The sequence below is a fragment of the Canis lupus genome, chromosome 16 (genome assembly GCF_048164855.1).
Source record: "Canis lupus baileyi chromosome 16, mCanLup2.hap1, whole genome shotgun sequence".
NCBI classification, from domain to species: Eukaryota; Metazoa; Chordata; class Mammalia; order Carnivora; family Canidae; genus Canis; species Canis lupus.
This window is the reverse complement of record NC_132853.1, coordinates 13,509,171-13,534,301: the sequence shown is the minus strand read 5'-3', so window position 1 is coordinate 13,534,301 and position 25,131 is coordinate 13,509,171. Positions and strand designations below refer to the sequence as shown.

Here is a 25,131-nt window from a genome sequence, read left to right as displayed (position 1 = left end):
ACTTTTATCATTCTCAGAATTCCCATGTGCATTTGGGCCTCTGTTGGGGTTCGTTCTGTCTTACTGACCTCATTGTCTCCTGCTTGGTTATATTCATTAATCTGCTGACCTTTCTTTTCCAAGTCTTGTTCCTCTGGATACATCTTCTCCATACCAACTTCCAGAAAGAATTCTTAAAAGTATGGTCTGATCATGCTACTCCACTGTAAAAACTCTAATGTATATTTATATAGAAAAAGGGCAAAGTGAAGTTCAGTGTACAGAATTCACCTGTTCAATGAAAAACTTTTTTGCAATAGCTCTTGAAAAGCTATACTACTTTTTGGAAAACACTTCTTTTTCTATGATAGTATAATGACTTTTTCATCCCTAAACATACCACATAAACATGCTATAAGGAATGATGTCAGGCAGCCCTGGTGGCTCAGCAGTTTAGTGCCTGCCTTCAGCCCAGGGTGTGATCCTGGAGACCCAGGATCGAGTCCCACGTCCAGCTCCTCTGCCTGTGTCTCTGCCTTCGGCTCAGGGTGTGATCCCAGGGATCCATTCCTGCATTGGGTTCCCTGCAGGGAGCCTGCTTCTCCCTCTGCCTGTATCTCTGCCTCTCTCTCTCTCTGTCTCTCATGAATAAATAAATAAAATCTTAGAAAAAGAAAAAAAAAGGAATGATGTCTTCACCTCACACTTTCGGGCAAAAACATATTCCCAGCCCAACAATATAGGAAACAAAAATTTGCTTTGTTTGGCTAAACCCAAAATGCTTCGTTTTGCATTTACATGCCAATTGAAAGAGCTGAAGAGGTAGTAGCTTCTGTAATTCTGCAGTCTGTTAAATGCATTAACTATTCCATGTATTTTGAAGTGCTTTCAGGCTTAGTATTTATTTTACCCTCAATGTACTTTTCTGTGCTAGAACTTTATTTTTAAAGGTAGTTTGAATGCAAGATAACTGTGAGTACCTAAAAGACTAAAGAAATGGTGCAGAAGGAAAAATGTACCTTTCTCAATAATGATTCCCACAACTATCCTCTACTACTCATTAAGTCTTCATTTTCTCTTTTAACGAGGACCATAAACCTTTATTGCAATAACTTATATATGTAAATTTCATTTTTATATTCAAATTATTTCTTTAGTATAGACTTGTTTTATTGGCCAATAAATAATTTTTTTTAAAAAGATTTTATTTATTCATGAGAGACACAGAGAGAGAGAGAAAGAGCGAGGCAGAGACACAGGCAGAAGAAGTAGTTCCATGCAGGGAGCCCAATGTGGGATTTGATCCGGAGATTTGATCCTAGGACTCCAGGATCACACCCTGGGCTGGAAGGCAGGCACTAAAGCCCTGAGCCACCCAGGGATCCCTCCAATTAATAAATTTTTGCATCAGCAAAAAATGTTTGGGTATTCGGCTGGGTGGAATGAACCAGTTTTTCCACTGAAATTGATGGAACTATTTTCTCCAATAAAAGGCTTTTCACTTAGCAGTAGAGATTTTAAAAACAAAAAATAAATAATAAATAAATAAATAAATACAACTTAAAATCTTTAGGCAAAGGATAGGTTTACAGACTTTTATATAAGGAAGAGAAGGAAATACATACATACAAATATATTGTTCTTCATTTACCAAGAAGATATAAATTTTTAAAATTTTTATTAAAAAAATTTTTTTTAATGAGTTTATTTATTTATTCATGAGAGACACAGAGAGAAGGAAGAGACAGGCAGAGGGAGAAGCAGGCTCCCTGCAGGAAGCCTGATGCCAGACTCAATCCCAGGACCCAGGAATCAAGCCGCGTGCCAAAGGCACACTCAACTGCTGAGCCACCCAGGAGTCCCTAAATTTAAAAATCTGTATGTATCCAATAATATCACTTCAAAATATATAAAAAATTGAATTAAAAGGAAAAATATAAAAACCCACAACCAAAATGGGAGTCTTTAATGCTCTAACAATCTTTCATATAAGCTATGAAAAGCTCAATAAGGATATAGAAGATCTGAACAACACAATAACAAACTTGATCTAATTGACCAATAGAACTTGGTACCCAACAATGGTAAAATAAGCATTTTTCAAATGCACGTGAAACATCTGCCAAAATGAAACATATGCTATGTCAAAAAGCAAGCCTGAATAAATTTCACTGGATTGAAATAATTCAGAATATAATTCTCTGACCATAGTGGAATTAAACTAGAACCCATAATAAAAAGAAAGCTAAAAAAACTTGAACTTCTCAGAAATTAAGCAATGCACTTCTAAATAACCTAGAGTTACAATGGAAATTTTTAAATTTTCTGAACTAAATGAGAATTAATATAAGACATATCAAAACTTGTGGGAAACCAAGCAGTGTCATGATGTAGTTTTGGAATATAGGCGAGGTTTGCTGAGGTGAGGTCCTGAGCCAATGACCAAGAAAGAATTCTTTTTTTTCTTAAGATTTTATTTATTTATTCATGAGACACACCGAGAGAGAGAGAGAGAGAGAGAGAGAGAGAGAGAAAGAGAGAGAGAGAGAGAGAGAGAGAGAGAGAGAGGAAGATACACAGGCAGAGGGAGAAGCAGGCTCCATGCAGGGAGCCTGATGTGGAACTCGATCCCGGGACTCTGGGATCATGCCCTGAGCCAAAGGCAGACGCTCAACTGCTGAGCCACCCAGGCATCCCAAGAAAGAATTCTTGAAATGTCTTTGGTGCAAAATGATGGTTTTATTAAAGCACGGCAACAGGAACCCTGGACAGGAGGAGCCGCAGCCCCGGGCTTGTGAGAGGTGGCTGATTATATACTGGGGAGTTGGAAGGCGGTAAGGAAAAGGGAGGTTTCAAAAGAACTTTCATATGCTAAGGAGGACCTACAAGTTACTGGAGGCCTTGCCATTGTCAAGCTTAAAGTTGCTTTTCCCTCTAGGAAGGCATTAACATTAAGACAGTTGGGTAAAAAAAAATTAAAAAAAAAAAAAAAAAAAAAAAAGACAGTTGGGAACTTCCTGAGGAATGTCACATAAATCCCACCTTGGGGAGGATGGTGGCCAATGGCCAGCCTTCTGTTCCCCATCACTTAGAGGAAATGTGCAGCCTTAAGTGCATCTGTTAAAAAAGAAGAAAGGATAAAATGAAGCCTGCTTCTCTCTCTGCCTCCCTCTGTGTCTCTCTTGAATAAATAAATGCGATCTTTTTTTTAAAAAAAGGAATGTTGGGCAGCCCCGGTGCCTCAGCGGTTTAGCGCCTGCCTTCAGCCCAGGGCGTGATCCTGGAGTCCCAGGATCGAGTCCCATGTCAGGCTCCTAGCATGGAGCCTGCTTTTCCCTCTGCCTATGTCTCTGCCTCTCTCTCTCTCTCTCATTCTCTCTCTCTCTGTGTTTGTGTCTGTCATGAATAAATAAATAAAATCTTTTAAAAAAATAATAATTAAAAAAGGAATGTTATACACATGCACAGAAGTTATCTCTGTTTCACGTTAGTATATTTGTCCATTAAAACTTGTATGGGGGTGGGCAGCCCGGGTGGCCCAGCGGTTTGGCGCTGCCTTCAGCCCAGGGCCTGATCCTGGAGACCCGGGATCAAGTCCCACGTCAGGCTCCCTGTATGGAGCCTGCTTCTCTCTCTGCCTCTCTCTCTCTCATAAATAAATAAATAAATAAATAAATAAATAAATAAATAAATAAATAAATCTTTATTTTTTTTAAAATAAAATATTAAAAAAAAAAAAAAAAAACTTGTATAGGGGGATCCCTGGGTGACTCAGCAGTTTAGCACCTGCCTTTGGCCCACGGCGTGATCCTGGAGTCCTAATGGAGTCCCGCATTTGGCTCCCTGCATGGAGCCTGCTTCTCCTTCTGCCTGTGTCTCCACCTCTCTCTCTCTATGTCTTTCATGAATAAATAAATAAAATCTTAAAAAATAAATAAGGTTAATAAAACCGATAAACCCCTAGCAACACTGATCAAGAAAAAAAAGGGAGAACACAGAAATTACCAATGTGAATGAAAAAGAGAGTATCAGAATATATCTTAAGACATTTAAGAAGTAATAAGAGGATGGTATATACAATTTTATGCCATTACACTCCACAATTTTGTTGAAATACAGGGAAATTCCTTGAAATAGATTTACCAAAACTGATGAAAGAAGTACAAGCTGAATAATCTTGTATCAAATAAATTAAATTGATTATTAAAAACCTTAAGAAGAATTCCAAGTACAGATGGCTTCACTGTGAACTGTCAAACATTTAAAGAAGAAACACCAATCTTACACAAACTGTTCCAGAAAATAAACTTAAGAGAACATTTACCAATCATTTTATGGGGCCAGAATAACATTGATATTAAAACCTGATGAGCAAAGATTTAAAAAACAAACATACAAACAAACAAAAATCAGTAAATACCCGACAGGAACAATACAAGGAAGGACAGCTGATCTCTCTCTTGAACACAGATGTAGAAATCCTAAGCAAAATGTTAGCAAATCAAATCTGGGGACATATAAAGAGCATAATACATCATAACCAAATTGAGTATATTTCAGGAATGCAAGGATGTGAGTTAGGGACATACAGGGCTAGGCAGGGCTAGGTCGGGCCATGGAAGTAGGCTCACAAAAATCCCCAAAATGCTGAGGTGTAAGGAAACCAGAAATAAAGGAACAAGCCAGACCATCCTGCCCTAAGGTATGTGTGGGGAGTCCCTGATTAGGCTCTCAATAAAAGACCAACCCTACAAGCCCTCAGTGGCAACCCTTTTGGGACCCTTCTCATTTCTGAGAGCTTTCTCTGTGTCTTTACTTAATAAACTTCTATCCCTTTACTACTCTCCTGTGTTGGCACGAGATTCACTCTTCGACTCCATGAGACAAGAACCAAGCTCTCCCCTATCAGGTGGTTTGACATTTGATAATAATTGATTTATTACATTAACAGGGAAAAAAAAATCAAATGATCATTATGATAGATGCAGGAAAAAGGCATTTGATAAAATCTAGTACTGGTTTGTTGATAAAAGGCACAGCAAACCAGGATAGGAGGAATTTCCTTAATCTGATCAAGAATATCACAAAAAACCTTCAGTGCACATCATTCTTATTGATTAAGTTACTTAAGTTTTCCCTAAAATCAGTAATGAGGGCAGCCCGGATGGCTCAGTGGTTTAGCGCCGCCTTCAGCCCAGGGCAGATCCTGGAAACCCGGGATCGAGATCGGGTCCCGCGTTGGGCTCCCTGCATGGAGCCTGCTTCTCTCTCTGCCTGTGTCTCTGCCTCTCTCTCTGTGTCTCTCATGAGTAAATACATAAAAAATCTTAAAAAAAAAAAAAGAAGAAGAAGAAGAAAAAAAATTAAAAAAAAATCAGTAATGAGACAAGGATGACCACTCTTACTCAACATTTTACCAGACGATTTAGGGCAGTAAGAAAAGAAAGGAAAAAATAAAACTGCCATTATCTACAGATGAAATTATTAAGTAGATTGAGAAATCCAACAAATCCACAGACAAACACTGAGAATTAACAAGAGCCTTTAGCAAGGTTACTGGATACAAGATACAAAGAACCACTGTACTTCTATATATTGTCAATGATCAAATAGAACAATTTTTATTTTTATTTTTTTAAGACTTTAATTATTTGAGAGAGTGAGAGAGCACAAGCAGGGAGAGTGGCGGAGAAGCAGACTCTCCGCTGAGCAGGGAGCCCGACTCAACTCGACTTGACTTGAGGCTTAATCCCAGAACCCTGGGATCATGACCTGAGCCAAAGACAGACACTTAACTGACTGAGCCACCCAGGCACCCCTGAGAGTGAGCCATTTTTAAAGATGCCATTAGGAAAAGACAGAAAAATCAAATGCTTAAAAATAAGTCTTAATGCTTAAAAATAACTAAAGACATGCAAAACCTGTATGCTGAAAATTAGATATTAGATATTAGATATTAAATACCTGAAAATAGAAATTAAAGATCTAAACAGATGGTGGAACAGTCATGTTCATGAATGGAAGCCTCAATATTGTTGTCAGTTATCACTATACTGATCTATAGCTTCAATATATTCCTAATCAAAATCCCAGCAAATTACTGGGGGGGAGGGGTATGTTAACAAGCCAATTTAAAAATTTATATGAAATTGCATGGGGCAAGAATAGTCAGGCACTCTTTTTTTTTTTTTTAGATTTTATTTATTTATTCATGAGAGACAGAGAGAGAGGAAGAGACACAGGCAGAGGGAGAAGCAGGCTCCATGCAGGGAGCCTGATACAGGACTCAATCCCGGGACCCTGGGATCATGACCTGAGCTGAAGGCAGATGTTCAACCCCTTAGCCATCCAGGTGCCCCTAGTCAGGCAGTCTTAAGGGAAAATAACAAACTTGTAGGACTTGATAACACACACTACCACCTATTAAGACATTACAAAGTTATAGTTAAGATAAAATTATATTAGCACAGGATAGACAGATAAAACAACACAACAAAACAGAGTCCAAACACATACAATCATCTATTTTATGACAAAGGTGACAGTGAAGAACAGGGAGGAAAGAATGATTTTATTTATTCAGTTATTTATTTTTAAAGATTTTATTTATTTATTTATTTATGAGAGACACAGAGAGGCAGAGACATAGGCAGAGGGAGAAGCAGGCTCCCTGTGGGAAGCCCAATGTGGGACTCATCTTGGAACTCTGGGATCACTCCCTGAGCCGAAAGCAGACGCTCAACCGCTGAGCCACCCAGGCATCCCAAGAATCATTTTTTAAATAAATGGTACTGGATTATTTGGATATCAATATTGAAAAAAAAATTGATCTTGATTATTCTCACCTGATCACACACCATACACACAAATTCCTGATGGGTTGAAATGTGGATTTAGATGAACTGAATGTGAAAAATGAAACAATAACATTTTTAAGAGAAAATGACCCTGGGGTAGACAAATATTTTTTAAACAGGACACAAAAAACACTAACTATAAAGGAAAGAATTGAGAAACTGAACTTCATTAAAATTAAGAACTTGTTTATCAAAAGATACCATCAAGAGAGTAAAGAGGTGGGACACCTGGGTGGCTCCGAGGTTGAGGTGGTGATCATGGAGTCCCAGATAAGAATCCGGGATCGGGCTTCCTGCATGGAGCCTGCTTCTCCCTCTGCCTGCGTCTCTAACGAATAAATAAATAAAATGTTTGTTTGTTTATTTAATAAAATATTTAAAACAAAAACAAAGAGAGTAAAGAGGCAAGCCACAGAGTGAGAGAAGATATTTGCAACACAATAGTTTAGAGTATGCTTGCCAAAAAAGTTGAACTTGAATTTAATGAAGTCATTAGCACTAACATCCAGGTTTTGGGAAATTCAGGGTTTATAAAAGGACAAACTGCACCAGAAGGAAGCAAACACACAAATCTTGAATGAAGCTGTTCTACAAGACAAGTGACCAAGCTCTGCAGTAAAGCAAAGACTTGAAAAAGATACACAAACCAAAAAATAGGCAAGGGGGCCACTCTAGACTAAGAGAGGCATTGCAATTAATTGTAATGTGGACCTTGTTTGGATCTTGACTTGAACAAACTTACTGTTAAAAAAAAGATAAATTGAGACAGGAAGATTTGAATATGGACACCCCAAAATTATTGTTGACCTTGTTAGGTGATAAAAACATTGTGGCTAGGTAAGAAAATAACCACATATTTGTGGTTATTTAGGGGTGTACTGAAGTATTTAGGGGTGAAATGACACAATGTTTTGGGTTTGCCTTCCAATAATGCTTCTGAAACATTAAAGTGCTAATAAATCACCCAAGTTTCTTGTTAAAGTACAGATTCTGATTGAGTATATCAGGAAGTGGGACAGAGAGCCCTAGTCTAACAAGATCCTAAGTATTCCCTGTTTCTGGGCACCACGCCAAATTTTGAGCAGCACAGCTTTAAAGGGATATGAAATGATGCAGCAAGTGTGGTAAGTCTTGATAACTGTGATCTGGGTGATGGTATGCTGACTTTATTACTGTTATTTTCTTTGCTTTTGTACACAATTACAATTTTATTAAAAACACACTTTCCAAAGGCTCAATGAGGAGGTGCATTGTGAGAAGGCAGTGTCCGATCTCTCATTTCTCAATTCCTGGGCTGTAACACAAAGCAGACATCTGCCCTTTATTTCGTCCCCCTTATACCCTGGCCTGGCCCAGAATGACTGTGGCAAGTCATAAAAATTTACAAGACAGTAAGATAAAACTTATTTTAATTATGGGGCAGGTAAAGAAAAATAGGAAGGAAAATGACAATTAGAAAAGAGGGTTGAGGGACACCTGGGTGGCTGTCAGTTGAGCCTCCAACTCTTGATTTCTGTTCAGGTTGTGATCTCAGGGTTGTGAGATAGAGCCCTGCTGCATGGGACTCTGTGCTGAGCGAGAAGTCTGCTTCAGATTCTCACCCTCTCCCTACCCCCTCCTGGTTCACGCTTTCTCTCTTCCTCAATAAATAAATAAATCCTTTAAAAAAAAAAAAAAAAAGAGGAGTGAACATAAAAGGGCACAATTAAACCGGAAAGGAGGCTAAGAGCTGGCCTGTGTGTTAAGCACTGGCACTTTCTATGGTGGGCCCCCCTTTGGACTCTGAACGCAGTCCAGGTACACAGTCGGTACCAAATAAAAGTTTGTTGAATAACTGCATAGGGATGCCTGGGTGGCTCAGTGGTTGAACATCTGCCTTTGGCTCAGGGCGTGGTCCCATCCGGGATCCAGTCCCACATAAGGGTTCCTGCATGGAGCCTGCTTCTCCTTCTGCCTATGTCTCTGCCTCTCTCTGTGTGTCTCTCATGAATAAATAAATTTTAAAAAACCCCGCATAAATGTATGAACTTTCTTGAAGCCAATATGATGAAAATTTGTATTATTCACAGTGTGCACAAAATTGGGAAAAGAATTATTCTGGTGAAGCATGAAAACAAACAGAAAAACAGAAAAAAAATTCCCAGAATACTTTCTTCAGAAGAACAATGAATGGGGCAGCCCGGGTGGTTCAGTGGTTTAGCACCACCTTCATCCCAGGGCATGATCCTGGAGATCCCGGATTGAGTCCCATGTCAGGTTCCTTGCATGGAGGCTGCTTCTCCCTCTGCCTGTATCTCTGCCCCTCTCTCTCTCTCTCTCTCTCAAATAAATAAATAAATAAATAAATAAATAAATAAATAAATAAAATCTCTTTTAAAAAAAGAACAATGAATGAAGGCAGAGTAGTTAAAAAAACAACAGCAGTGAATGAACAAACCTGCACCCCAAGTTACTTGGAGCTGTTATTTGTGTCTTGCCTGCCACCACTCAAAGTAGAATACAGAAAACCTAATCAGACTGTGAGTAATTCCCTGTTTGGGGGTCATAGTTCACTGGGAATTGGATGAGAACACCAGAGCCCTTCCCATCCACTCAAGTGTACATTGCCCAAGTGCTTTTTTTTTTTTTTTTTTAAGATTTTATTTATTTATTCATGAGAGAGAGAGAGAGAGAGGCAGAGACACAGGCAGAGGGAGAAGCAGGCTCCATGCAGGAAGCCTGACGTGGGACTCAATCCTGGGACCCTGGGATCATGCCCTGAGTGAAGGGAGATGCCCAATCTCTGAGCCACCCAGGCGCCCTGATTTGCCCAAGTCATCCTTGTGTCCTATGCTCTTTGGCGATCTCCTGCCTCCTTCCTCACCCTCCCCCACTCACCTCCTCCAAGAGGCTTTCAGATCTCCAGACCTCTATCTAGGCACTCTGTACCCCTGCAAGCCTTTTATCACAAACTGAAATTACCTTACTCATCTCCTTGTTCACTTGCTGCCTGTGACTGTTTCCCCTGCCACCTCCAATGAGTCCCTTGAGGGGGAATGAGGTGCTCGATGAGTGAAGGGGGCTTACAGACACCCCTGCAGCCACCTACCATTCTCCAGGAATACAGGAGGACTGGACTCAGGTTCCTTGGCTCACTTTATGACAAGCTCTGTGTTTCTTGTTGAGCCAGGTTGGGGTAAGCAAACTGACTTGGAGAGAATTAAAAAGTAAGAACTAGGGGTGCGCCTGAGTGGCTCAGTCGGTTAAGCTTCCGACTCTTGGTTTCAGCCCAGTTCATAATCTCAGGGTCCTGAGATGGAGCCCCAGAGCCCTCAGGGTGAATGGAGTCTGCTTAAGATTCTCTCTCCCTCTGCCCCTCACTGCCCTGCCCCCTATTCTAAAATAAATAAATTTAAAAGGAAAAGTACTACTAGCTTCTTAGAGTGGGTGGTTGGGAGGCTTTCGTTCCCATTTTACTGTGTGACTGACAGCCAGCCATGGTTTGAAAGCCCTGAGGTAAGCCCAGTCTCCCCACCTGGGCATCTGTGGCATCTCCCTGCCCAGCTCGATGCCCCCTCTGCCAGGTCGGCTATCCAGCCACTTCAAGCTCCTCTGTATCCCACTCCCTGAACACCAGCCACAATCCTCCCACTTGTGGGCCTTTGCAGGAGCAGTTTTCCCTGAGCAGCATGACTTCCTGGCTCTCACCTCTGCCCCACCCTTTGGGGCCCTACTCAGGCACTCCCTGCTCCAGGAGCTAGTCCAGATTCTCAACCAGAGTAACTCACTTGTCCCTGAGCCCCCAGCACATCCTGCAGTGTGTCTGATTCCGACTAAGTCCTGTGTAGGTCAGAGTGATCTGTGATTAAGTCTGTCTCCCCCCAAATGCAACCTGAGTCATCTATGACAACTGTCTTCCACCAACCACAAAGCTCCATTCAGTCTAGGGCCAGACCCAGAAGTATCCTGGAAATGTCAGAGTAGGCCAGAGATTCCTGTTTACCACTCCCCCATGCTGTTCCAGTTTTGCCTTATTCAACTGAGGGATCTTGATGCAAGATCTTTATGAGGTGGGAAAAGGGAGGAGATGAACAGGGAGACAATCACAGCTACCCTCCCAGAGTACCTGATTTCTTCCAGGCACCATACTAGGTGCTAAGGCTCAGAGAAGTTGAGTGATTTGCAAATTGAATACTTGTGCTTAGGGTCCAAGTCTGCCTAATTTAAGCCTTTAGTAAAGGCTGGAGACACTGGGGCAGGCGGGGGTGGGGGGTGGTGGTAAAGAGGGTCACAAATGGCCGGAGAAACTGGGCACAGCTCCTGCTGAGCAGAGCTCCCAGTTGTGCCAGCAGCTCACTAAGCCTGGGCAGAGCTCTGACTTAGATAGCTGGTAATTAGGTCAGCGAGAATGTCCTGTGCAGGCACAGTGGCATACAAATGTGTGTAGAGGGGGTTTACCGTATTCACTGAGCTTCCCCAGATACCAGCACCCACTCTGAGAGCTGGTCAGGGATCTGCCAGCCATGGGCCACCTTGCTACAGCAGGGCCCTCTAGGCCCCTGACATTTTACCTCTGCTTGGGCTGTCACGATATGGCGTAACCCCTTCCTTTCCCACTGAGTCTCAGAAAATAGAGCACGGGCCCTAGTGGGAGATAGTCTTGTCTTCAAATCCTTGTTTTGCCACAGAGTCACTGGAGGACCTTGGGCAGCACCAACTGAGATAAATGGCTGTGCAGAGCAAAGAGGGCAATGCCTGCCCAGCGGCCACTGGAGGCTCCATACGTGGGCGCTGTTAGTGATATAACCACAAGGGAGGGCCTGTCATGTTCTGACAGACAGCCTTAACCTCCATCTCAAGCCCCTCTTGTGTGCTGTCAGATACAAGAGCCCAGCCAAACCAAAGTCTGTCACCACACTACCCACAGGGCTGCTTCTCCCAGGCTGTCTCGAGCCACATAGGCCTGCTGAGTAAAAATAAGACCCTCCTTTCATCCTGTCAGCCAGCACTGCCTCCTCCCTCAACCCTCTATCTTTCCCCAACACACTGGGCATTTCATTTTTTAAAAATTTATTTTCTTTAAATTCAATTAATTAGCATATAATGTATTATTAGTCTCAGAGGTAGAGACAGTGATTCATCAGTTGCATTTAACACCCAGTGCTCTCACGTAATGTGCCCTCCTTAATGCCTGTCACCCAATTACCACATCCCCCCACCCACCTCCCCTCCAGCAACCCTGATCGTTTCCCATAGTTCAGGTCTCTCATGGGCATTTTAAATATACATTCTCACAGCACTATTCTCAGTTTAGCAAACTCAGGCCCAGGGGCAATGGTTTGTCCAAATTTACACAAGGAGCTATCTGTAGAACCGGGACTGGAGTCACGTGTCCTGATACCCAGCACAGAACACCCAGAAAGGGGGAGCTCATGCCTCAGAGCCACATGCAAGGTGCCAGTCCCACGGGGCAGTTCACCTTCAACCCACCCACACTGGTATTTCACAAAGGAGCCTCATTGTTTCCCCTTTCTCCAGGATTTCACCTTCCAGCATGCAAGTCTCACTGTTGTCACTCTGCTCAAGAAGCTATGGCTTCCCATTCCCCTCAGGGTGAGGTCCAAGCTTCCGTAGCCTGGTACTCTTGACCCTCCACACTCTCCCCATCACCACCCTGGACCTCTCCAGCCCAACTGCTCACATGCCCCCCATATACATCTGGTTCCCACACGGACCACAGTCCATACCTGGCTTGTCCACAAACACTGCACTTCTCAGATATTTTGCCTCTGCCTGGAATGCCCTTTTTTCATCCCCCATGTGTGATAGTCAAAGCATCCTCAATAGGCCCACTGGCTGGGGATTAGAGGGTTTGTTGTGAGTGCAGCCTGCTTTCTCTTCATACAGGGGCCCCCGGACAGGGACACTGTACTCTCAACCTCAGGGTCGAGCATGTCCTTGGGGGACGACGGGGTGTGATGGCAACCTTCTGTTCCCCATTCAACCTTCGCCTTGCATCTTCCTAAACAGACTCCTCACTTTGTCAATACTGCTTCTAAACAGAAAGCCCCCTCCCCGCAATCAATCTATACTTGTTAAAGACCTCCATTCTCAGGGCCACGTTGGGCACTATGGTCCCTCATCTCTAACAACCAAGATCTTCAGTCATATATTTGCACACAAGTATCAGGGTATGCCCTGGGCAGAGCCAGGCCTGACATCTTCCCACACCCCATGACTGCTCCACAGGGCCACAGGACCACAGGCTGCAGCCTTAAGTTGGGGCAACAGCACAGCAGGCCCTACACTTCTGGCCCATCTTCACCACTGTAAGGTGACCCACAGAGAAGTGAGTGGCTGCGGTCATAGACTGACCTGGGGATAGCAGGCTATATGGTAGCAATGCAAGATGTGGTTACACATGGGGGTATGGGCAGCTCCAGGGTTGTAGTATGTCTGTGTATCTGCTCCTGAATAGAAAACTCTTAGACAATTGATATCATCTTATCTCCTCTCACAGATGTGAAATGGACATCACCACAGTGGGTGGCTTGGGAAGGGTAGAAGGTCAGGGTCAGGCCAGAACAGTCTGGATTTCTTCCAGTCTTGGGAAGCCCAGCCAGACACAGGATTCAGGGCCCTGAGCCTGAGTCATAATCTGAGGGGTTCCTCCCATCTTCCCTGCATCTCCTTGTCACTTTCTCCCCAGCCCCTAAGACTCAGCATCAGTCACATCTCCTCCAGGAAACTCTTTAGGATTGGTCCATCCCCCCATCCCACCTCACAGCTTGGAGCAGAACTGTCACAGCTTCATTTCTCCCACTCAAGACTAAGACTGGGGCTGCTGGGGCCCTGCTCTCACACCCTTTCCCTAGCTTAGCTAAGCTATAGGCTAAGTGATTTTATTGCAAGCCTGCTCCTTGCTCTCTGCTGTCCATCAATTTTGGGACTGTTTGATAAATGTCACCTGGACTGACATTGCTAAAAAAGGCACTGGGGCAACGGGTGGTCATGCCAGAGGCTACAGGAAATTGGCTAGCAGGAGCCCAGAATGATGCCAGGATTAGCACCCCAGGCTATGGGATATTCTAGAGCTGGGAGGCAGGGCAGAGGCCAGAGCCCCATTTCTACACATACTTGCTTATAACTTTGGACAGTCACTGGGCTCCCTTATCTCCAGTCATCTCCTCCTTTCTGGGAGGATGAGGGCCAGAGTCTAGTCTAAGTATCTTTTTCGGACATACTTGGTGATGGGGGAATCAAAGTCATAAGCCATAAAAAGTGTGAGACCCTCTCTACACTGGTGCATGTGACTGAAAATAAAAGAAGGCAAAACTGTAAGATAAGGAAAAGGAAGTTTGACAAAGCTTTGACCTTTTCATAAAACCTATTGTGAATATCAAATTAAAATGTGTCCAAAAAAAAAAAATGTGTCCAAAAATGTATGCTTTGCTTGTGCCCTATACGTTTGGTCTGCCTCCTGGTGACCTAGCCCCAGGGTGGATGCTAATTCTGAGTTCCCTCCAACAATGGATTCGGCTTTCTCAGGTACTGTCTGGTGCTTACTTGCTGGCTCCTGACCATCCTTCAGGGAGAACTCCATTTCCAAGCCTTGAAACATCTGCCTGATTTCCATCTCGTTCTTCTATCAAGCTTCTGACCAATGCAGGAGACCCCCAGGGAAGCCTGTCCAGATCACCAGGCTGGACCACCCTAGTTCCGGCTTGACCTGAGCAACCTCCAGCGGCTTGCTGACCATGACCATGCTCAATCTTGTCCCTGAAGCCTTGTGAGCAGGGGCAGGCTCATGGCTTGGCTTGCCCCAAGTGGTTTCCATGGTAGGTTTAAAGGCCAGAATGGGACCCCCAGGCTGGAAGAGGAAGTGCCCCCCGTCACCCACACGCAGGTTCTCATACTGCCCTAATGTTAGAAACAGGAAGCAGACTCCCCCAGTGCATTCACTTTCTACCACACAGACATATACCCACCCCAGTCTCTCCTCAATGTTCATGTGCTCAGAGTCCCCACCCTCATCAGCTGAAGCCCAGTCTGTGATGGAAGGGTGCTCTGTTGGGCAGGGTGAGCATCATCAGTGTCCATACTCTGAGATCAAACTTGCACAGACCCAGGGTGGGGAGGGGAGGCTGGCTGGAGGAGGAACAGGGTGGCAGAGCTCTGGAGTCTGAAGCCACAGGCTGTCAGCACTGTTAATAGCCTCAGAAGCGCCTCTGAGCAAGGCTGGGGATCTAACTCTGCAAGCAAGAGCCCCTCCCTGAGGGATTCCCTACTATCTCTGACCTCCCAGAGAGAGCCCCATTTAGACAGACAGAGGCACAGCAACCCCTTAGGGCAGCAGGTGAGGCTGACTTACTGGTCATGTAGAGCAGAGTGTGGAAGAGCCACATCCTAGCTGGAGCAGAGGCAGCGCGTGGACCTCGGCCTCTTCAGCTTCCCCTTCTCAGCTTGGGTGGCTAGGAGGCGGAGACAGAGACACAGAAGCAGGGACCCACAGGCCAACAGGCACTTTCAAGCAGACACAGATGTTCCCACTGGTACATAACTGTGCGGCTTCCTCAGCAGTTGTGGGCTGGGTCTTGGAAGCCCTTCTCCATCACCCACACTTCTTGGAACAGTGAGCTGAGGTTTGGCCTGGAAACACAGCTCTGGATGTCCTCATCAGATGTGTGAGTGCAGTGGTATTAATCCAGTCATTGTTCATCATTCACGTGAGTGAGTCCCCATCACCAGATGCCTCAGCCCAGCACCCAGCCCAGGGTTCTTAGCGGTGGTTGCCTCAGCCATGAGCATGAAGTCCCCTTCCCACTAGAAGTACCCCCACCGCTACAAATGGGGCTCCTGCACCTGGCCCCTGCACTCAAAGCCCTGAGGCTATGGTGGGCCTGATAAATGTTAAGACTCCATGCACTGACTGAAATCTCCGCTTCAGTGATTCAGCTTGGCTGTGTTCTCTTTAAAACCTGGCTACAACACCATGTGGGAACTAACTTAACAGAGCTCTGGGCTACCAGGCAGAAGACATAAAATTCCGTAAATCTTTCTAGCATATCTCTCATCTAATCTAACACCCCAAAAGAAATACTGCCAACAGTCTGCAGTCATATTTAAAAGCTAATTTCACAATTTGTCAAATCTTCCTTTTGTGACCAAGACTGTTTACTGTCACAGAAGCAAGTGTTCCTGCTTCCCAGATTGCTGGAAAAGCACAGCAGTGCTGTCCAACAGAACTATGTGATGTTCTAGATCTGCCTTGTCCAACACAGACTACTGTGGCTACTAGGTCCTTGAAATGTTATCAGTGTAACTCAGGAACTGAATTTTAAATTTTATTTAATTTTAATTAATTTACATTAAAAAAGGCAGGAGATTCTATTTCTCTCACATGAATGTCTGCATCCCTAGGGAGAGCACACTGAAAATGTTAACACAAGTGTTAAAGCAGACAAGGGTTGACTTAATGACAAGATGAAAATTAATTTTATTTTGTTTCTCACATTGAAAGTTAGCTTGGCCAAAGTCTTGTGGAGCTTGGTGACATTTTTTCATTGTCTGCTTTGGTCTGACAAAATATCTACAACTAATGTGACAGTTCCTGATGCTATATAGTTGCTTGAATAGAGATTACAATTCACCATTTTTGACACTGTCCAACACCTAAAAAAACTGAAGTTCCAGGTCTGCATCTGCCTGTCAGATCACAATGAAGACCATCTAAATTGACTTAACCCTGTCACAGGCCAGAGTCCTGGCCTGTTTTCTACCACTCCGGGGCTCGGTGACTTTCTCCCTACCCCACACTTGTTTTGAGTGCCAGAGACACTTGGCAGAGCCAGAAGAGGCTCCTCTCCCCACCCCAGGCCACAAAGCAGATCAGCAGTAGGGACACACAAGAACCTAGGACGGCAGCTTGCTCAACATTTCTGAGAGCAGGACTTCATGTCTGGAGTATGAACTTCAGGGCACCTCAGGAGGCCAAGCCCAGCTGATGACTGGAGGCTGCACAGAGTGCAGGGCCATTTCTGCATCTTTGGAGACTCCTAAAATGCCGACTCAGACTGCATTCCTCAAAGATGTATTGATCCAAGCTTGCTGGTGTCAGCATGGTAGAACTCTAATCATGAGCACACATAGGCCCTTCGAGCCTACCTGACAGTAACTACGGTCCCCAGAAATCCAAACTTAAGACCCCGTGGACAGGGCCAGACTATGCTCTATAACCCTTCCACTCACAGCCTCATACAGGTTCTAGACAAATGGCAAGGGACCGATCTGAGGGACATTCTACAACATAACTGGAGTGAACTCCAAAAACATCAGTAGCATTAGGCAAGGTTAAAGAATTGTCCCAGGTTAAAGCATACTAAGGAGAGGAAAACAAAATGCAGTGTGATCCTGGGCTGGAAATTAGACCAGAAAAAAAGAAAAAAGAAAAAAAGAAAAAAGAAAAGCTTTAAAAAACTTTATTGGGATAGTTGGCAAAATTGAAACATGTAACTGAAGATTAGATACTACTGTACTGATCAGATAAAATTATACATTTCCTGAATTTGGTAACTACATCATAGTCATGTGAGAGACCGTCCTTACTTCCTAAGACTTTAGGAAATGTATACTGAAATATTTAGGGGTAAAGGGGCAGTTGTACGTACGCCACTCTCAAATAATTCATGCCTTAGAGGTGGGGGTTAGGGGAGTAAAGGGGAGGAAAGAATGAATGATAAAATATGGCAAAATGTTCTTTGTCCTATCCTTGAAACTTTTCTGTAATTTTGAAATTTTTTCAAAATAAAGCCTTAAAAGTTACAGGATAAAGACCTGTTCAGCAAGAAGTAAAAGAAATGCTGTCTTGAGTGTGAGTGGAAAGCTCTGATATCTGCACTCACCGGTGGATGGGGGGCTGTTCCCATAGTCCTGCCTCATCATCTCTAGGCACAGAAGATGTCCTAACTACCCACTGGCCTTCTGAGTCCTGGAAAGCTGGAAAGAGGAATTTGGAAGGAATTACTGAGACAGGACACAGTAGAAGACAGAGCTGGCAAAGAGGAGCTGGAGGAAGTCTGAGGAGCAGCAGGAATCACTACCACTGATTGAGCGCTAAGGGGGTAGTGCCAGACTCAGTGCCAAAGGCCTTTCATGCACAGACCTCATCTGATCCTAAGAGCCACCCTACTTGGTTATCTTGATTTCCCAGATCACTTGTCAAACATCATATGGCTAAAAAAGGGCAGAGCTGGGACTTAAGGCAGGTCTATCTCCTCCAGTACCAGGACTCTGAACTACTACAACCCTACTACTCTCACACCCAATGGGTCTAAATCTCTCCCAGTTGAGCGTTTAAAAAGCAGAGACCTGCTTTCTCATTTCACAAACATATACTGGGATTTTGCATTAGTGGGGATCATGGACTGAACTATGTGTCTCCTGTCAAATTTGTAATGTTGAAGCCATAACCCCTAATGTTGAGTTTACTTGCAGATAGGGTCTAAAGGCCCTAAAGGAGATAATTAAGGTCATAAAGGTAGGGCCCTAATCAACAGGCTTAGTGGTCTTAAAAAAGGAAGAGAGAGCTTTTTCTCCATGTGCGTTTACCAAGGAAAGGCCATGTGAAGGCACTATGAGAAGATGGCTGTCTGAAAGCCAGGAAGAAAGCGCTCATTAGAACCTGCCTATGCTAGCTAGCACCCGGATCTTGGCCTTTCAGTCTCTAGACTGTGAGAAAATAAACTTCTGTTGTTTAAGCCACTCAGTCTAAGGTATTTTGTTACAGCAGCCCAACCTAATACACTGGACTACCTCCTAAAAAAACCTCCCAAATAAAACATTGAACAGTGTGTGCATGTGTGCGTGCATGTGTGTGTGGGATGGTGGGCTTGCTTAGTAGGGAAGAAGCTAGGGAGAGGATCCTCTTGTTCTTCTGTAACTGAGGGGTTGGTTTATGGACCAAGGGTCCAAGGGCTTGGGCCTCTTTCTTGCCCCCACTCCCTTCCTCTTCAACTTAGGCTCCTAAATGTCTTTGGAAAAGCAGAGCAAAGACCCTAGAACTAATATTAGCAATAGAAAGAAACCTGGAGACCATCTCAGTTGAGCCCTTCATCTGACAGAGAGGGAAACTGAGGTCCAGAGAGGTGAAGGGACTTGTTCAGTCTTTTCCAGTTTGTGTGTGAGGAAAAAATGAACCCTCAGGGCTTCAGGCCCAGTCTCTAATACTATCCTATTGGACCCTCCCCCAAAGACACTCTACCTAAGCTAAAAGTGCCACCTCCTGTTCATAAGCCTTTTGAGTAATCCTTGCTAAGGCAAGAGGGGATGCATCACATAATTAGACACACAAAAAGCCAGGAAAGGTCATGGTCATGTCTCCTCTCCTGCCAATGATGGGGGCCTCTTGCCTTCACTAACCTACACCAGTGAGGGGTGAGGGTGATAGGCAATTAAATACAAAGTTTCAACTACTGAAGAATCTGGTCATGCAAACAGGGCCTCTGAGTTGCTCAGGCAAAAACAGGCAAGAACTCTAGGGCAAAGTATTGACTTTGGCAGGTTAATATCACCCATACTCCAGAGTTTTATTTATATAGCACAGGAAAGTCTCACTTCAGTGCCTCACAATCTGAAATAGGCTTTGGAGCCAGCATTTCCCTAACTGCTTCCGGGAACATCAAAGTCCTATTAAATGTTCATAGAATTTCATTTTTAAAAAATGCTACCATATTTTTTTCTTCTCAGATTTATTTTATAAACGTAAGAAAAGTTCTGGATTTTCGTTCGTTAGATTATGCAATAACAATCTGCCTTAAAGCAACTGTGATATTCTCAAAATTATCAAAAACATTCTGTCCTTTTAGTTCTTAGAGGAAAAAAAATGCCTTTTCTCATTTGCTTCGTGTTATATAAAGCTTAAAAGCAAATACTTATACACCAAATTTATTTGTACAGCAATTAATTAATCTGTGACACCATGATTTGTTAATATTAATGCAAACCGCCCATTAGCATTTCAGCATAACTTTAAGAATGCTTCAAATGAGAGGTGGAATACTACTGCAGGCAAAAGAGCTGCTGCCTGAACAAGTTATTTCTCTTCGCCATCTCTAGATTACAACACATTCCTTGTCAATAAGACTCAAAGCTAAAGACTGGCTCAGCAATCCTTCTTGGGGGCCTCTCATCCACCTGCCAGCTTCCTTCCCTGCTCTTCTGGGGCAGACGAATGCTTTCCAAAAAAATATTCTACACGATTCTCTAGCAAATCCTTTATACACCAGGTAAACTTCAGCTTAGATATGGCCAGATCATCAAAATTTGAATTTTATGGACGTCTAATTAATGAGATTTTTTTTTCTTATACAAGTACAGTTTATGCACTTCTGAATAATCTTCCTCTTTTTCAATCTGGTAGTGTCAGCTACAATTTGACTACCCTGCAAAGGAGTCAGAGCTGGGTTGTTTACCATAATTCACTCATTTACCAAACACTTTTTAAGCACTACTTACTCTGGACTGGCATGGTGGGAGGATACAGAGATAACAATCATGAAGACACCTGCTCATCAGGAGCTTACAGGCTAACAGAGAAAATAAAATGAACATCAAGTATTGTGTGTACAAGGCAGAAAACAAGGACTAGCCTTTAAAGGGATCCCCAGGAATGAAGCTGTTCCTGCAGCTGGGGGATTTATATGTTTACCACGTTTATAGATAACTTGCCAGGTGCCATGCATGGTTCTAAGCCTGGAGAAACCGCCATGAACAAACCAGACATGGCCCTTGCTCTCATGGAGCTTACAATCTAGCAAAAAAGACAAACTAGGAAGAGGGAATTACAATTCAGTGTATAGGTGTGCTGGCTTTGGGGGACGGGTATAGAAATTCGGCATCATACGCACATTTCACGTAAGTAAACACAATGGTATATTTTTCTGAGAAAGTTTAAAAAAAGACAAGGATAAAGGAAAATAATTTAAGTCACTTGGGCCATTTCACCTGCGCCTCCATTCACATAAGGTAAGCTTGTGCCCTGCTGCTCCTGTGGCTTGTTACAGTTCCCAAGAGCCTCTTCAAAAGTGAGTTGCTTGCCTGAATGAGTTTAATACCTAAAAATAAGTGGTTTTTTTTGCAAAATACGGCCGACAACTTCATCTGGAGCTCAACCAAAGAAAGTATCATCTGTTCCCACACAGGCAGGAACCAACAGCGCTGGATCTCACAATGCTGGTTTCAACATGGCACCTTCCTCAAGGCTTCCAAGAAGAATTTTGATTACACTATTTTTATCTTAGGTGCCTGTATAACTCAAACCTGGAATGAGCAGTCTCATTCATGGCAGTACTGTAGGATATATAGCAGGGGCCACCATAACCTGGCTCTGGAAGTTGGAGGCAGCTACCTGGAAGGGTCTCTAAGTCCTGAGGGAAAAGAGATGGCAAGGCTCAGGTGGAAGGAGAAAGGTCCAGGGGAGTGTGTCACTGCTGGAGAAGAAGAGCACTCAGCAGAGTTTGAAAGGCTGGTGTGATCAAGATGATTCCAGGGAACTAGTAGGCACAGGGCAGGGAAAGATGGGGAGGATGGGGAGAACAGGCCAGAGATACCAGAAGCTAGATTTTGTTATGCCTTGTGAGCTATCATTGGAGTTTGGAATTTATTCCAAGGGCAATAGTGAAGTTTTGGAAAGTTTTAAAGCAGAAGAATAATGGATTAATAACTTTCTTAAGAAAGTTCATTCTGAAGCACATGAAAAGATGTCCAACATCATTAGATATCAGGGATATGCAAATCAAAATCACAATGAAATACTAATTCATGCCGCGAAATAACAGGTATTGACGAGGATTGCGGAAAAACTGGAGCCCTCATACACTAATAAAGAAAATGGAAAATGATGTAGCCATTGGGATAATAGTCTGGCAGTTCTTTATTTTTTTTATTATTATTTTAAAATATTTTATTTATTTATTCATGAGAGACACAGGGAGAGAGAAAGTTAGAGACACAGGCAGAGGGAGAAGCAGGCTCCATGCAGGAAGCCCAACGTGGGACTCGATCCTGGGTCTCCAGGATCACGCCCTGGGCCGAAGGCGGCGCTAAACCGCTGAGCCACCTGGGTCTGGCAGTTCTTTAAAAGGTTAAGACAGAATTACTGTGCGACCCAACAATTCCACCCTTAGATATATAACCCAAGAATAATGAAAACATGACCACCCCAATGCCTGTACATAAACGTTCCATAGCAGCATTATTTGTATCAGCCAAAAGTGGAAACAACCCAAACGTCTGTCAACTGATGAATAAATAAAATGTATTGTATTCATACAATGGAATATTATTAATAAAAAGAGTACTAATATAGGCTACAACACAGATGATCCTCAAAAATATATTTAGTGAAAGAAGCCAATTACAAATTGCCACAAAGTGTATGATTCCATTTACATGAGTGTTCAGGGGGACATCCATAGAAACCAAAGGTAGTGGTTACCAGGAAGGAAGAGGGACTAGAGAATGACTGCTAATGAATATAGCATCTATTTTTGGTGATGAAAATGTCTAAAATTGACTGTGGTGAGGGCTACACAACCCTGTGAATACACTAAAAGCCACTGAGGTGTATACTTTTTTTCCTAAAATCTTGTATTTTTAAGTAATCGCTACATCCAACGTGGGGCTTTAACTCACAACCTCAAGTTCAAGAGTTGCATGCTCCTCCAACTAAGCTGGCCAGGTGCCCCTGAAGTGTATACTTTAAAGGAGTAAACTGTATGCTATGTAAATAATAGCTGAGTAAAGCTGCAAACAACAAAAATTCATCCCAGCTGCAATGCACAGGGGTATGAGGCAAAGATCAGGGAAGAGACTGTCACAGGGATGGAGTGGGAGAAGACAGGGATTAAACTAAGGGTAGGGGTTCACAAGACCAGACTAAGGGGCCAGAGTTTGGAAGGCTGGAGGGCTTGTCACAGGTTCTACAAGTTCTCCTGGGCAGTTAGTGTCTCTCCCAACGGGGAGAGTGGGAAACAGAAATGAGGTATCTGCAATTACTATCAAGCAGCAAAAATGTATTTGAAAACTCCTATGTGTAAAAACTAAGAAGAATATAGGAAAGTGTATAGCCTTGCTGCCCAGATGCATAACGAGCACCCTGGCACACTGAGCTGCCACTAGGGGAACTGTCCACCCTCACTCCCAAACTCTAAAGAAAGGGCCTGGGCATTCAAAGCCCTTACATCAACATGTAAGATATTGCAAGATCTGAGTGCCTGAGTGTGGACCAAGAGCAAAAGAAGCAGGCAATGACAACTGGGGGAAATAAAATCTTTAAAGATACTTTTCTGGGTTCTGTGTATTTGTAAGAATTGCAGGGCTGCTGACGTGGGCATTTTTCCTGATTAGATCAAAAGCCCAGTTTTATCGTTCCAATTTTAGTATATGTGCTGCCGAAGCAAGAACAAAGGCCCAGTTTTGATTACATACCACCACCGTTCCAGAAAGCTTTCCCTGGTCTCCAGCAGGAGACTGGGAAGGGCTATTAAGGCCATGGGACAGATGGGCCCAAACTACTGGTGGAAAAGGTCTTAACTGGGAAACAAAGAAGAAGGGTTTATGAACATTGCTGAGACTATACCACAAGGACATCTCTGTCCCACTAGAAGACCCAGAGACTAACAAAAATGGGATGAGGGTGAATCTCTGTCTAAAACCTTATGTGTGCCCTCAGCTGTCTTCTTGACCCTCCCTACACCTGCAACGGAAACCAGTGCTGGCCAGCCCACCACAACCATTGCTTTGGGAAGAGTAAAACACCACTGAGATGCACCAACAAAGTCAGAAGCTCTGGTACCACCAGCCTATTCATTTGACAGATGGGAAAACTGGAGGCCCAGGCTCATGGAACAGAAACCAGACGTTGCCATCCAGGTCTCTGACTCTTAGGTCCTTGTCCATCTCATTTTACCAACTCCTGAAACCTAGCCCCTTCTCAAGGACCTGGCTCTCAGCTGCATGCTCCACAGGACAAAAGAAGTGAGAAACCTCAGAAACATTAGGACTCAATTGTCAGAGAACCATCTCTTTTTTAGAATCCTATCAGGAAGCAGAAACATACTGTAGTTATAGTCTCTAATCTTTCTAAAGGGAGTGAAAAGTAGGTTAACCAACCAAACATGGTACAGTTGTTGTAGTTCTCAAGTCCCATGGCCCTTTACTTCCTTTTTTAGCAGTTTTCTGGATTCAATCACACCACACTGTAATCAACTATCAATGAGGCGATTAGCTCACTCAAAAGTAAAGATCGTTAGAATCCAGGGCTGCACCATGTACCGAAACACTCCAGACAGGTGAGGAGTTGTGACATCACAAAGGGACAAAGGCTTACTATCGCTAACTCTTAAGTTCTAGTGAATTGAAGTGAAACACTATTTTTATGCCTGCAGAGGAATACAAACATTAAATACTTCAAAATAAAGATCAAATAGGAAGACAAAATAATCTACTGCCTTTAAAATAATCTGAAAGGAGTTTAGAAGTAAATGTGAAATAAACTGAAATTTCTCTATTATCTTACTTGCCAGTTTTAAAGGTATCTTCAGGTGCCAGAACTTGGAAATAGAATAAATACTAACATATCACTTCTGAAGTAATAATAAACAACAGGACCCCATCTCAGATGGATGGGTTTTTTTCCTACAGTGGCCAAAAAGCAAGCTGAACATTATATACAACAGGCAGACTATACAATTAGGATCATTTAAAAATAATGAGACTCCTCTCTTTGCCTTCTTCCAAAGTATATAATATATATTTAACAGCACACATAAGACACCACTTGAGCTTCCCTTGTAGCCAACAGGAAGTATTTTCACATATAAAAATTAAAAATTTAAACTTTTAAATCATTTATATTTTTGAACATAATACAGACTTAAAAATTGTTCAACATTAACTCATGACCCCACCCCAGCACAAAAATCCACCCGAAATCCAGAAGTCACAGTTTTTTGTTCCTAAAAATCCCACAGCACTGAATTTGATCTTCACTTCAAGCTGATTGCTAAGAAGAGGCCCCTAACAGAAATCCCCAGGGAGAAACGGAAGCACGATCGATGCTGCATCTCTTATCTACCTGGGCGGCACCGGTGCACCTCTGAGGTCAGGTCCATGAGATTCGGCCCCCACACTAGGGTCCTGGAAGGGTGAGCTGGCAGCTTCCCTCATCTTCCCCCTCGAAGGCTGTCCAATAAGCACCTGGGAATTGACTTTTCTTGGGAAAAGGGTGCTGGTAACAGCTGTCAGGGCCAAGGCAATA

At 43.3% G+C, this 25,131-nt stretch overlaps 2 protein-coding genes across 6 annotated transcripts in view; both read right to left on the bottom strand.

Annotated features, from left to right (window-relative positions):
- ITGAE (integrin subunit alpha E) overlaps positions 1-15,825 on the bottom strand; it is a 67,409-nt gene extending 51,584 nt beyond the window's left edge. The window contains exon 1 of one of the 3 annotated variants that reach the window (XM_072778949.1): positions 15,187-15,825. In XM_072778949.1, the coding sequence (XP_072635050.1) occupies positions 15,187-15,220 (34 nt within the window). In that variant the 5' untranslated portion in view covers positions 15,221-15,825. The remainder of the gene's footprint in view (positions 1-15,186) is intronic. The other 2 variants (XM_072778948.1, XM_072778947.1) reach the window with 2 other exon arrangements.
- A 466-nt stretch (positions 15,826-16,291) lies between these two features.
- NCBP3 (nuclear cap binding subunit 3) overlaps positions 16,292-25,131 on the bottom strand; it is a 38,438-nt gene continuing 29,598 nt past the window's right edge. For all 3 annotated transcript variants that reach the window (XM_072778951.1, XM_072778952.1, XM_072778955.1), the window contains one exon: positions 16,292-25,111. In XM_072778951.1, the coding sequence (XP_072635052.1) occupies positions 25,003-25,111 (109 nt within the window). In that variant the 3' untranslated portion in view covers positions 16,292-25,002. The remainder of the gene's footprint in view (positions 25,112-25,131) is intronic.